Source organism: Pollicipes pollicipes, unplaced genomic scaffold (genome assembly GCF_011947565.3).
Source record: "Pollicipes pollicipes isolate AB1234 unplaced genomic scaffold, Ppol_2.1 Scaffold_3447;HRSCAF=4054_pilon_pilon_pilon, whole genome shotgun sequence".
NCBI lineage: Eukaryota > Metazoa > Arthropoda > Thecostraca > Pollicipedomorpha > Pollicipedidae > Pollicipes > Pollicipes pollicipes.
This window is the reverse complement of record NW_023596297.1, coordinates 19,224,109-19,237,487: the sequence shown is the minus strand read 5'-3', so window position 1 is coordinate 19,237,487 and position 13,379 is coordinate 19,224,109. Positions and strand designations below refer to the sequence as shown.

General features: G+C 56.9%; 2 protein-coding genes and 1 pseudogene across 2 annotated transcripts; all 3 read left to right on the top strand.

Moving 5' to 3' along the window:
* Positions 1 to 4,682, top strand: part of LOC119092245 (uncharacterized) — a 31,162-nt pseudogene extending 26,480 nt beyond the window's left edge.
* On the top strand, positions 4,682 to 5,426 carry LOC119092244 (uncharacterized). Its single transcript, XM_037215215.1, has 2 exons — positions 4,682 to 5,212; positions 5,418 to 5,426. The coding sequence occupies exons 1-2, from the start codon at positions 4,682 to 4,684 to the stop codon at positions 5,424 to 5,426; spliced, it is 540 nt and encodes a 179-aa protein (XP_037071110.1).
* Positions 5,427 to 5,746: 320 nt separating this feature from the next.
* On the top strand, positions 5,747 to 7,482 carry LOC119092243 (putative tRNA methyltransferase 9B). The gene is made up of 3 exons (XM_037215214.1): positions 5,747 to 6,059; positions 6,690 to 6,886; positions 7,264 to 7,482. Exons 1-3 carry the CDS (start codon positions 5,774 to 5,776, stop codon positions 7,480 to 7,482), a joined length of 702 nt encoding a protein of 233 aa, XP_037071109.1. The 5' UTR covers positions 5,747 to 5,773.
* Positions 7,483 to 13,379: the final 5,897 nt, after the last annotated feature.

The following is a 13,379-nucleotide window of genomic DNA, read 5'->3' as shown; positions in this document are numbered from 1 at the left end:
TGCGTTTGTTGCGTACCAAGAAACTATGGTGGCGGTGTGACTGGTGACCGGTGACCGTCACTGGTTAATTTCATTGCTCATGGCTTTTGACTGGTCACTTCTGGAACTGCGAACTGAGGGCTGGGTTTGCCAATACTACAGCTGGGACCAGGCTGCTGAGCCGTGTGGTCCACGTGAATATATCTTGGTCTCTACGGTTATCTGGTTCTGCGTGTACGGCCTTGAAGTAAATGCATGCAAAGCACAGCCTGTGTTGCTCGGCAGCAGTCCACAACTGCGCAACGTTCTCAGATATGCAGCTTCATGTCGTGGCCCGACCTTCGCCCTTGCTTGGAGATGAACAAATCAGTCTGCTTTCTAAGGCGTTCTCACGTGAAATTCCCACAGATCTCTTGTTACATGACATGTTTTTTAGGTTATTTCCGGTCGTTCACATCTGCGAAGCTATTTGCCATCCTCTGTGATCTAAGGACTGTGATCTCCGGGACCTTACGTAACTGCTTCATTGCATAACCTTTCACGGGAACACCCAAAACACCCGGAAATATGCCGGAGCTGCTTCAGGATCTCGACTGGTTCACCGCTGGAGGGCTGGCGCGATCACACTGTCTCTCTGAAGCACAGAGCTTTGGCCTCGGCAGTCCGAGGTGCTTGGCTGCCAGTTGGTGGCAGGTCTTGAGACTCACGAGCGTTGTGCGAGCCTGGAAGGTTGCGTCCATGTGATGAAGTTGTAGACTGACCTGGACCAGCCGGGCGGCTCCATTGTACCAGGTGCTGCCACCGGAGCTGGGGCACCTCCAGCTGGATTCCTTCTGACAGACTCATAGCGCGCCACATCCGCATATGAGGAAAGGTTATGCGGCTGTGGCTAGTTGGATCGGATTGGTAACACAGCGTGCATGTCTTTTACTTCGTATGCATATGCTTCCGCACCCCCTTCCTTTTACGTTGCGCTTATACTTTGGTGATGTACTGGAATGACCACGTGCAACATGGATGGCCCCAATATACGTCTCATGACTAATGTCACTTGGCGTGCCAGTGGTCAACCGCAATCTAGTGTGAGCCCCGCTATGAAACCGCCTGGGCCCCCTCGGCACTGCGCTCTGGAAAATCCCAGGTCTGCGCTGACAGGCCGGCTCCCTGTGCGAGCGTCTCGTGACGGCCCTTCGGCTCGCTGTGGCTGTGACTGTGACCCGAGCTCGGAGCTGTGATCAGGTCCACAGCAGGTGGTGCTCATCACAGCAAGCTATTGTTGTTATGCCTAACACTTTGTAATCAACGGATGGCGGCCTATGAGATTATGACTTAGCTGCATGTGTGCAAAACGCTGTGCGGGGCCAGATGGCGGTGTGTAACGCACCGTAACTGTGCCCGCTAGGTGGGGGTGTGACACAGACTGTGTCCGCCAGGTGGGGCGTGTGACACACCGTCACTGTGTCCGCCAGGTGGTGGTTGTGACACACGTGACTGTGTCCGCCAGGGGCGTGTGACACACCGTCACTGTGTCCGGGTGGTGGGTGTGACACACCGTCACTGTGTCGCCGGGTGTTGGTGTGTGACACACCGTCACTGTGTCCGCCAGGTGTTGGTGTGTGTGCGCGCTGGGCCTGCCGTTCCGGGACGAGTCGGCGGACGCGGCCGTCTCGGTGGCCGTGATCCATCACCTGGCACACCGAGCGGCGGGTGCGCGCCCTCCGCGAGCTGGCCAGGGTGCTCCGCATCGGCGGCAGGCTCATCGTCACCGTCTGGGCCATGGAGCAGCGCACCAGAAGGTACGGCCCGGCGCCCATCCGAACGCCCACCGCCGTACGGTCAGCAGCCGTGCTGAGACGCTCGGCGAGTCTGTGCAATGCGGCTGCTGCTCACCGCGCCGGCAGTATGAGCTGTAAGGTGACTAAGTCATGTGTGTTCTGTCGCGGCTCTGTTGGTGTGTCTGCGCACTGCGTTGATGCACTCTGTTGCACCGGTGTTTAAGCTATGCATTATGCATTGGCAAACAGCGTGCCGCTGAGAGCTGCTGCAAGCGTCATGTGAGTGGGTGGCTTGCTGACTCGCATTGCACCTGATCGGGCGCGAGCGGGTGAAGGCGGAGAGACTGAGAGGTCGCAAATATCCAATACAAACTGATTTTTTGCAACTTGACCATGCGTGCGGTGATGACAGCATGGCATGTATGATCAGCTGAGCGCTACGTCAGCGTTGGAGACGCTCGATCCCTTTATTCGAGCATTGCTGTTCGCTGTATTGCGCTGTCTGTGAGGTGATATCATCCGTGTCCGGGTTAACCTTAAAGCTCCAGTGGTTGCACTGGTATCGTGACCGAGAAGTGTCAGTGAGGGCCACGGGCCGGGCGTGCCACAGTTCGAGAGCCAAGACGTGCTGGTGCCGTGGAATCAGCAGCAAACCAGCGCCAGCGAGGAGGTGCCTTCCGTGGTCGAGCCCGGAAGCCATCTCTACCACATCGGACGACGACCTGCTCAACTACAGCGCCTTCACGCACACCAGCGACAGCGACTCGTCAAGGGTCGACCAGGTGAGCTGCACTCGGACCTGGCCGCAGATGACTGTGCCGGTACTGCTAGGCGCCCCCCCCCCCCCCCCCCCTCTACTTCTGCTGAGTCACCTGCCAGGGTGCCTCGTTGCAGCGCACTTAGGGGCGTCTGGAAAAGACCGCGCGGTCAGATTCCAGGAGTCGGATTCTGCACGTGAGCACGATATTCATCAGTCATTGTTGTGTGTGGTAAGCATACCTGCTGAGATAGCGTGCCGCAAATCCGGTCTTTAACGGGTTCTAAACTACTGACATTATGGCGTAATGCACAGAGCGACTTAACAGATCTATGGCAGCTGCCTTTGCTTGGAAAATCCGTACGAGAGACACGGATGTTCCGTCGCGAACATTTCGTGAACATTTAGACGTGAGCCGTACTCTGTCTGTGCGCTAATGTCTCATCAGTCTGGACGTTGTGAAGTGGCCCTGTAATGTCCTCGATTTTTATCAAATTGACTCCACAAACGCCGCCGAAATCCGTCGGCCGCCGGTTGCCATGCCGACATGGGCCGCTGTGCGCCAGGTTTCACGTGGCGGACGGGCCGGCGGCCGCGGAGGATCCGCTCAATCGACCCGACCATGGCCAGTTCGTCGCAAAGCTCGTCGGGCCTCTCGTCGCCCAGCAGTCGTGCTAACAGCTTCGTCCGTCGGGGCGCTGCAGGTCGCTGGTCGCCGCCGAGGCCGCCATTGTAGCAAGGAGAAGACTTCTTTCCGTCGTAATTACCGTTGTCGTGCCTGCTATTTTGTGGACTTGTTTTTAGTGAGGATGTGGTAAATGCTGGTCGCTCATTTTTGGTAACCTTTTCATAGTTGGCCATGCTTCACGTTCACCGCTAGAGAGAAGCGGTATGCGAAACATCAGGAATAGTAACCTAGAAGTGTCTTCAAATCAGGCATAGGTTTTCATGACCTGGATGAGTCTCATTTGTCTTACCAATGCGCTCCGTTCGCTCCAATCCGCCGTCCGACGCATCTCTGTCATAATGCAGCCGTGGCTGGCCCAGTGACTGCCGCCAACGCTGCAGAAGCTGGCCCGTCGCGGGGAGGTGGACGGCTCGCGGCCCTGGATCCTCTATCGCCCTGGACCAGCTACTCGGAGATGAAGCCGACCAAGTCCGGCGACGCGACCGACGGCAGCCAGCTGATCGAGATCCGGATGGATGATGACGTCACGGGTCTGGAGGAAGCGCCTCGCCGGCGCAACACTCTGGGCTGCGACGCGCCGGCGGCCGGCGCCGCCCAGCCGCTGGGCACCTTCAAGTCGCGCAGTGTCGGCGACATGTGGAGCCTGCTGTCGGCCTCGATCCTGGGCGCGCGGCGCGGCGATGCGACGCGGCCGCCAGCCGACCGACCGCGCAGCTTCGCGTTCGACGAGGCGACGGCGGTCAGCATGGAGCGATCTCACAGCAGCAGCTCGGCGCTGCTGCAGCAGCAGGCGGCCAAGAAGGGCAGCCGCAAGTCCGTCACCTTCTCCACCCAGTCGCTGACGCTGCCGCGCGAGAAGCTCGCGCTCACCGTCATTGGCGAGAAGTCGAAGAGCGACAGCGTGCTGGACTCGCGCGTGCGCTCATGTGAGCTCCTGAAGGCGCCACTGACCACCGTGCCGGAGAACGATGTGCGCGAGGAGACGGTCGAGCCGGCGGCGCCGAAGCCGTCGCTGGTGCGACAGCGACGATTGGCGGACGAGTCGGGCGTGCCGCGCGTGCTCAGCGAGGAGACGCCCTCGGTCGGTCGGCCGGTGCGCGGTATACTCAAGCAGGCGTCGCTCAACGAGAATCTGATGCGTCGCGATCGGACGGGTGAGCGCGACCAGATCCGCGCCAAAATCCGCAAGCAGCAAAGCCTCAACGAGAACGTCATTTACGGCAAGATGGCCGGCAGCCAGGAGGTGCCGAAGCCGGCTCACTTCGCCAACTACAGCCGTCTGCGCGCGCTGCGCGACAACTTGGGCAAGCTGAGCGAGAGCCTGGAGAAGCTGGCCGACAAGGACCAGCCGACGTCCGCGCTCAAGAATGGTTTGGTTAAGATCGTGCGCCAGCTGACGGACGGTACAGCGCTGCGCCCGGACGCGTGCGACGAGGAAGGGGTTCAGGGTCCGCCCCCGGAGGCCAGCAGCCGCCCGCTGTGATGCTGGCGGCGCCCTGTAACGGACTGGCCGCCGAGATGGCGCTCAAGAGCGTGGCGGAGAGACTGGAGAACCCGCCAGTGGAGTCGAGCTCCAGGGCGCCGGCCGCCGCGCTGCCCGGTGGAGCCACATGCACGCGCGCCGACAGAAGAACGCTATACCGCTACTGCTCTCGCGAACGGAAAACCTCGCGCGAGGAAAGCTCGGACAGCTCCAAGGAGAACAGCTTCCAGAGCGACACCAGCCTCGACTCTGAGGACAGCTGCGTCTCCGTCATATACGTGCCGAAACTGGACGCTGAGGTGGAGGCCAAGGAGCGCAGCCGCTCCGCCTCCAGCGAGTCGTCGGACGGCTCCAACGGTAAGGTGTCGCCCAAATCGCCGCTGACCGGCACCCTGCCCTCCTCGCCCACCCGGCTGCCGTCGGCGCCGATCCGAATCAACACCCTCAAGAGCCTTCCCAAGCTGGGCGCGCAGGTCTTGCAGAGCCACCTTCAGGGCCGGTTCCAGTTGATGGACCCGCCGCTGGGCGTGGTGCCGGCGTCCGAGTCGGAGGCGGTAGGTCCGCCGGCGCCGTCACCGTCGCCGGTCGATGTCACTGCTGAGCTGGTGGTGCCACAGACGGAAACACTCGGCCAGCTGCCGGCCGGCGGCTGTCCCGCCGTCGCCGCACCACCGGCCGATGAGAGTGCCCCGACGCCGGACGCCAGCGCACCGGCGAAGCACGGCCCCCTGCCAGACGTGGTGACGAGCAGTGGCGCCACCTGCGGCGGCGTGCGCACTTCACCGTCGCGAGGCCGGGCGCCGCGCTGTCGGCCGGCGCCGTTCAGCCGCCATCCCCAGCGCCGGCACGGACCGACGCCAGCAGCTTCCAGTTCCGGCCGGAGCCGAGCGATGGCGGCGGCGGCGGCGGCAGCGGCGGCAGCGGCGGCGGCAGCGGCAGCGGCGGCGGCGCGGCGCAGCGGCGGCGGCAGCGGCAGCGGCGGCAGCGGCAGCGGCGGCAGCGGCAGCAGCGGCAGCGGCAGCGGCAGCGGTGGCGGCGGGCTGGGCGCGGCGCGGCCGGCCGGCGTCAGCAGCCAAGTGTCGTCGCTCATCATGGGCGAAAACATCGAGATCATCCGGCGGCCTGGCGTGCAGGGCTTTCGCAACGTGCAGATCGTGCGCCGGGCCGCGCCCAAGTATCTCACGTTTGAGGTGTTTAACCCGGAGACGGATGACCTGGACAGCGAGAGCTCGTGCGCCAGTAGCAGCGCCAGCAGCCCCAGCAGCGCTTGCAGCGTCATCAGCATGGCCTCCGACTGGCCCTCGGCGCAAGAGATCCAGGAGCTGGACCGCGAGATCGAGCAGCAGCAGCGAGACCGCCTCAGCGAGCGGGAGACAGGTGAGCGCGCTGCACTCGTGCGGTGCAGAAGTTGGGATCCGGTGTGCCCTGCCACAAGGTGAGGCGCTCCACCAAGAACGCGCGTGCTCGCGGGCAAAATTTCAGCAGGGAAGGGGTTTGGCTTGACGAAGCAGAGTACAGACGGGTGTTGCAACCAGGGTTGTGGACCCAAGTAGCAAGTTCCCAATGTACAAACGCTGAATACCCTGGCCTGCGAGACGGATAGTGAGCAGAGCCAATGACCAGTCGAGTTTCCTAATTCATCCACGTATTCTGCACATGTTGGCGACCACGGAGCGGCCGGTTGTGGTCAGTGCTCAATCAGAAGACAATGAGCGCTGACGGGTTGGTGGCACGTCCGCCGGGCCACCGTCAGTCCGGCGACGCGCAGGTCGCAGCGGCTTCCGTTTCCATCCACTGGCGTTGATGTCATTCCGTCATAAAAGGCTAAGGCCAAGCGTTCTTCAAGCTCAATGCGAAGGAAACAGATCTGGTTTGGTGATGATCAGTATGCCTTAATGGCATGGCTAGATTGCTGTTGTTTCTAGACTCCTCTTCCACCGCTCGGCGAGCGTTGGCTTTTGGTGTAATTGCTGACACCGATGCCTCACTTCCTGTCCTCCTCCCCAGCGAACGGCGCAGCGCCGGCGGCGGCGGGAGCGCTGGCAGAGTCCGGCCCCGGGCCCGCGTCGGCCTCCCACCTGGCGGCGCCCTCCGAGACGGACGACAGCCTGAGCAGCTCTCCGGAGCCGCCGGCGCGGCTCAGTAGTCCGCGCGGCCGCCGCAAGGTGACGATGGCGCGGCTGGATGCGCCGCCGCTCGAGCAGGTGCTGGAGGAGGCCGAACCTGAGGCGGCGGCGCGCGCCGGCGCCGGCCGCCGGCGCGCGGTCGAGCCGAGTGAGTGGCGCACCTCGCTGGCTTCCAGCCTCAGCTCTGCCTCCAGTCTGTCGACGTCGGAAGCCTCGCGGACGGCCAGTCTGGGCGAGTCGAGCGGCCCTGAGCGGCCGAGCAGCACCGACGGCTCGGCCTCCGGTACGGCCATCTCCGACAGCGAGACGGCGCGCTGCGCCCGGCCGGCGCTCACAGCGCAGCACATCTTTGATCGCGCGCGGCGGCGGCGGCGGCGGCGGCGGCGGCGGCGACGGCGACGTCGACGGCAGCGACGGCGTCGGCGACGGCAAAGGCGACGGCGGCGGGCGAGGAGGAAGAGGGACCGGGCAGCCGTCAGGCGTCCTCGGAGGAGTCTCTGCCGTCGGACGTGGGCGGCGCGCTCGGCCACCATCGCTACTACCACGTGTTCCGCGAAGGCGAACTGGACCGGCTGATCGAGAAGTACGTGGACAACCTGCATATTATCTCGTCGTACTACGATCACGCCAACTGGTGCGTGGTGGCGGAGAAGGTGCAGGTGTGGACCATCTAGCGACATTGACGGCACCCCGATCTCGCTCTGTGATTCCTCGGTCTGCCCGCCCGTGTTGAGGATGAGAATGCTCGCATGTATCGCTCACTCAGACATCGTTTCATGGATCCCCGGAGGCTGTCAAGGATTCATGTCAGTTATGGTCGGTCTCCATTCGCCGTTATGGGCTTGCGCACAGTAGTTAAGAACTCCCTGTTGTGCGTAAATGGGGTTAGAATTTCCAAAAGCGTTGCCTTTAGGCTTCGTAGACTAAAGTATTATGCAATGTCTTTGTACTTAGTCTTCTAATAACTGGCCTTAGGCACATTCGCATGGTTTTATCAGCGTCGCGTCTCCCCTGCACAATACTTGTGGTGGGAGCGGTTTTTTTACATTTCACGTTAACAGTCTTTTTTGTTGCTCTCAAGCCAGGCTACGAATTTAGAGTATTGACATATTTCCGTTTCCGAGCAGAGGTGGAGACAGAGCGCAGACACTGTGATACTCTGACCATAGGGGTAGTCCGAATAGGATATGGGGATTCAGTAGACAATCCAGTTCAGTACTTCTGACTGGCTGGACATCGACTTTACAGCAAGAATACAAGCTGAGGTATACGTCAACCAGTGGAACATATGTTTGCACTGTTCCTAAATGTTGGTCAGTGCTTGTTCTGCAATACATATTTTGTGTTCTACTGCATTTGATATGTGATGAACGTGACACAGGCGATGAATATTCTTTTGCGGAAAAATCTCTTGTGCGCAGCATTGCTCAGCATATCACTAATATTTGACATATCTTGCGACCGTAAATGTACCACCACGTTATTGTCGTTGCATGGGTAAAACATTGTCTTAATTGCGTTTCACTTAAACGCTAAACTCTTTTCGACAGCCCTTCCATCCTCCCTCTGCATTAATTTTGCAAAGCTGAAAGATTCGACCTGGGTCCAATGGACGCAATTTATGCATGGGTTCTCGATCCACATATGGTGTGCTTATTCTGCGGAACAATCTTCACATCACAGAGTGCCAAAGTACGCAAAAGTCATCCAATGCGAATGGCGTTAAGGGGAATTTTACTATTGTTTTCACTTGCTTCAGTTGAAGGGAGTGCTCCATATTTGTATGGGGTTTTGAACGGAGATAGCATTTTGAAAATCATTAATGCAGTTCAAAGCCATGCCCAGAGATGGAACTTTACATTTTTAAGGGGGGACGAGCTCGTGAACATTGTGCATCCTATCTCAAATAATTTAGACTAATGAAGCGCTCGGGTGGTGGTCAAATTGACTCCCTGAAGGTTTTTCCAGAATTATTTCGGAACAGCGCGGCGTAGCCGCGCCAAACTTTACATAGCTGCAGAAGATTGTAAAGCGGATCTTTGATTAAAGAAAATTAGATGTACCTTGTAGAGCTGCTGACCAGTGCAGGGCTTCGGATAACATGTTAACTGGGGGTTGGGGGGCGGGGGGGGGGGGCAAATGCCCCCCGCAGTGACCGACCCCCCCCCCCCACCAGTTAACTCATTTTGCCCCCGTGGGAGATCAAAAAAATTAGCAAAAACGGTAATACGCTGCCTGAGTAGAGAAATCAGCAATGGTGGAACATACCTGAAGCTCACAATTACGAACGATGGTGACATTGTGTTTCTGTAAAGTTTTTCACCGCGTCTTTTCCTAAAATGGTAGTCTCTTGTCAGCCAGCGGTTTTTTAACGACGCAGCATATACAAATTCGTTGCTTGGCAACGGCGGCAAACCTCGGCTGGCAGACGTTAGGCTCAACGCCCTACAGCAACTTCTAGGGCTAGGCCCTATAAACGTTAATGCATTGCCTGTGGCGGATCCGTCGTCGATTGGTGTTCTCGTTTAAGTCGTTGTGTTCTGCAATGGACATACGAAGGTTCTTTGTGAAAAGATAGCTAGTTGATGCTCTTTCATCCCCAGTTCGATATGCACTGTGCAGTTGCTTCTTTTGGGTCCACGGGGTCACAAGACGGGGCAAGAAAGCAGGAAGGCCTGCCGCATGCTGTAGGTCTGAATGGCGTGGCTCACTATACCTGATGGATTTCGTAGGATGCCAGAAGCCAGAGATAGAAACGAACCGAAATTTTGCATGCAATTTGCAAAATATGGAAATAATGAGAGGACCATAGGTATACGTGCATTTAACTGTATTTGTTAAGGCTTGACAAGGCTGGGGAGTGCTTTGGATCCTCACTGTATCTGACATGACTGATCTCACCAGCATGCTATAATAAGTGTTGCCGAAAGAGCGATTGCTTAGAGTATCGTTCCCGTCCAGGATGTTAGTAAGTGCAGAACGTATCACGACATTTTGTTCGGATAAGTCAATGACAGATTGTTGGCCTCGTAATATCAAGACCCCGGTTCGGGCCCCAGCATTGCTAGTGCCACATGTTCTCCGAAATACTCGGATACTTTCATCGCCAGCTACCGCACGCCCAGCTTGAGAATTCTGCTTCACGCCGGCTTTCACCAATGAAACCACATGTGATGAAATTAGTCGGTTCATGCATTGCGCTCCACTGCATGGACCAAATGAACATGCTGACCACACGCTGTCGAGACTGCTGCAAAACAACAATGTGTGCACACATCCTCTAATGTATTAGTTGCATTGCTGCTTTATCCCGCATTGTCATGGTCCAGGCTGCCGAATGGCCATACGCATGCCTAAATGTTCGTCGCGATTGAGTGTGACCTAGGCGATATGGGCATTAGCCAATCCAACTATCCATTCAAAGATGTGCAGCCCGCTGCTCTTGGGAGCAGATGTAAGCTCTGGTGGAAATGCTTGCTGTTTTCTACGCACATTTGCTTTGCGCTGGTCGACTAGTCCCGTGACTGCCGAATACCCATTGATGTGTGTGCCGGGGAGTCATTAAAACGTCCAGGGTCGCAGCGTCCAGTGTTCATATCGTCCGGGATCACAGCCTCCAGCGTTCATAACGTCCAGAAAGCGTTCGATGGTGTGCCCATTGGGAGCGTTCATCAGGTCCAGGGACGCAACGTCCAGATTCGTAAGTCCAGTTTCAAAACGCCCAGTACCCACTGCAACCAGGCTAGTTTGGATTCCTGCCGCTAGATAACGCTACAGAAGCATATTTGAGTTGTGCCGTTATTTCCCTCTTTTGTCAACAGATGGCGCAGTCAACCTGGCATTCCACTGATGATCACCTGATGAGTACAGTCAAGCATGGTTACTATAAATTACCTAGAGCCTAGCCGTCGTGTCCGGCCTGGGCGCACCCGCGCCCTCGGGCTCACCGGCGGACTGGGCGCATACGCGCCGGGCGGCGGCGCGGCCGGAGACATCGGGGGGGGGGGGGGGGGGGGTCGGCGCGGGAGCCATCAAAAAGTGCAGGATCGCAGCGTCCAGTGTTCATATCGTCCAGGATCGCGGCATCCAGTGTTCGTAAAGTCCAGAGATCATCCAATTCCGTACCCAATGGGTGTTCATAAGGTCCAGGGACGCAAAGTCCAGAGTCGCGAAGTTTAGAATCGTAAAGTCCAGTGTTCAAAACGTCCAATATCCATGACAACCAGGTAGTTTGGATTCCTGCCGCTAGATAACACTATAGAAGCATTTTAAGTCCTGCCGCTATTTCCCTCTTTTGTCAACAGATGGCACAGTCAACCTGGTATTCCACTGATGATCACGTGATGCGTGCAGTCAAGCATGGGTACTGTTAGTTACCTAGGGGTCTGGCGGCCGTGGCCGGCCTGGGTGCGGCCGCGCCCCGGGGCTTACCGGCGGACTGGGCGCAGATGCGCCGGGCGGCGGCGTGGCCGGAGACACGGCGGGCGGCGCGGGCTCGACCGCGGCGCGGCGGGACCGCTGCGCTCGCAGGGTAAGCGGACTCTCCGCCCCGCCGCTGCTGCCTGGGCCCCAAATGCCAGGGTATACTCGGTTGCTCAGGGGCCCTTCATATTGGTATCGGGCTCTTAAGGTCGGGGTGTGGGAGTCGTGCTTAGGGGAAGTGGGGGAGTCGAAGTGCTTTTTTTAATTAAGAAGTGCTTAATTCGGTTCCCCGCGAAAATAAAGCTTTAGGGGCCATTTAAAGCTCTCCTGGAATCCTGCATCGCCTTTAGAATGAATGTTTGGGCCGATTGTGGTGTTCCAATTTATATTAGGGGCTCAAAAAATATCATGATGCCCTGCAATCAAGATTCGTGTTGCCTTTCCACCGCAAGAGTCGAACCAGGATTTCAACATTGTAAGGCAGGGCAGTTGTGGTGCCCCTGTATTTCGGTGTTCCTTGATAGGAAAGCTTTGGACTACCTTCAGTTGTTCTTTCAATCGCTCACTTGCATTTGGTGTCTCAAGGAAATAAATGTAGTGGTGGTCCGAAAGAAAGGTGTCGCTTAGCCGAATGGGCCGATGCAGGATTTCGTTACTGGAGAGGCACGTACTGTGATGACGCGTCGTAAAGCCCCAATGACAACGGAGGCTGTTGGTGCCTGTTTCCATGAGCAGGGTGCCCTTCCCTGAACGAACCGGTCCAGAAATTTTCCAAAATGAAAAACACACGATTGTAATGCTGTTGAATTTAAATGCCCTTTTAAGTTATGGTTTTGGGCTTTGTAAATGGCCCGCTTTGATTTAGTACCCTCGGCAATCAAGATGATGTCGCCCCGCAAGGGCGGTTTTTGTGCCTCCTTGCCCGTGGGTCCGATCTAGAATTTTATTAGGGCGGAAGGCTCAACATAGTTATGGTCATGGAATTAATGGCTGTTCCGAATCAAGAGTTAAGGCCCTTTTAAAAATATAGGTTATGTGGTTTCAAAATGAATATTTTGCCTCTTTGCGATGAGATTTGGTGCCTCTTCAGGGCATCCAAACTTCCTTGGGTCCAAAGGGGAGGGGAATGACTCCATGGCCCTCCCTCTCTGGACCCGTCCTTGCTTTGTGGTGCCTCAGGAAGTGCGTGCCTCTGGAAAATAAAAGCTAAGATACTCCGCAATGAAATTCTTCGGTGCTCCCTCGCGGAACAGGCAGATCGAGAATTTTGCAAGAGTAAAAGACGTAAATATTCTGATGTCCGTGGATTCTGAACGCTGTTTGAAACCAAGCTTTCAGAAATTTGAATTGCCCATTTAGATAGAGACCTCTTAAAATAAAGCGTATGGTGCTGCGAAATGAAAGTTATGGTGGTCCAACGGACCATTTCGGTGCCCCCTAGCCCAAGGGGCCAATCCAGGATTTCGTCAGGGTAGGAGGCACAATACTGCTGTATCCTCGAAATTTGGTGCCCTCGGAAATGGAGAGTTTGGGCCGGTTATGCTGTACTCGGACTTCAGTGCCTATCGAAAATCAATATTGTGGTCATTTGTGGTGCCCGTGAAATTTTGGGGCTTTTGAAAATAAAGGTTAGGTGGATACGAAATGAATATTTTGCTGTCCTTTACCATGATATTTAATTGCCCCTCACACCAAGAGACAGGGGGCATAGCCCCATGCAACCCCCACCCCCTACCACTCTGGATCTGCCATTGGTCAAGGTCGGTTGACGAGACACACCTCATCGCCTCATCGCCTCAAAGCTTAGCCCGTTATTTCTTCCTAATTTGTCATTCAGCTCCTCGCGTAAGCCCTAGTTGTATCACTTTGGTGTTTGTCTGAATATACACCGTGCTGTGTTTATGACTGCAAAACCCAACTCTATGTTCCGAAAAGTGTTGTTCGTACATCTATGTAGCTGGCGCCTCCTTCGCACCAAACATGTGCACTGGGCCATGCTACCTCTAAACTATCCCCACGCAGGCGCTGAGAGCATGTCCCTCAAGTCAACAGGTACCCACCAGCGGTTCAGGTACGCAAGCGAGAAGGGTTTGCACGATGTGTTGCTACATAGGCCCACTACTAGCGCCTATTGCATACGCATCGCTCA

Bases quoted from the DNA above. Each gene is read 5' to 3' on its own strand.
- LOC119092243 (XM_037215214.1), top strand. From the start codon at position 5,774: ATGGGCGAAAACATCGAGATCATCCGGCGGCCTGGCGTGCAGGGCTTT. The intron at 6,060-6,689 runs GTGAGCGCGCTG...CCTCCTCCCCAG, and splicing joins CCTCAGCGAGCGGGAGACAG to CGAACGGCGCAGCGCCGGCG. The intron at 6,887-7,263 runs GTGCTGGAGGAG...GCGGGCGAGGAG, and splicing joins ATGCGCCGCCGCTCGAGCAG to GAAGAGGGACCGGGCAGCCG.
- LOC119092244 (XM_037215215.1), top strand. From the start codon at position 4,682: ATGCTGGCGGCGCCCTGTAACGGACTGGCCGCCGAGATGGCGCTCAAG.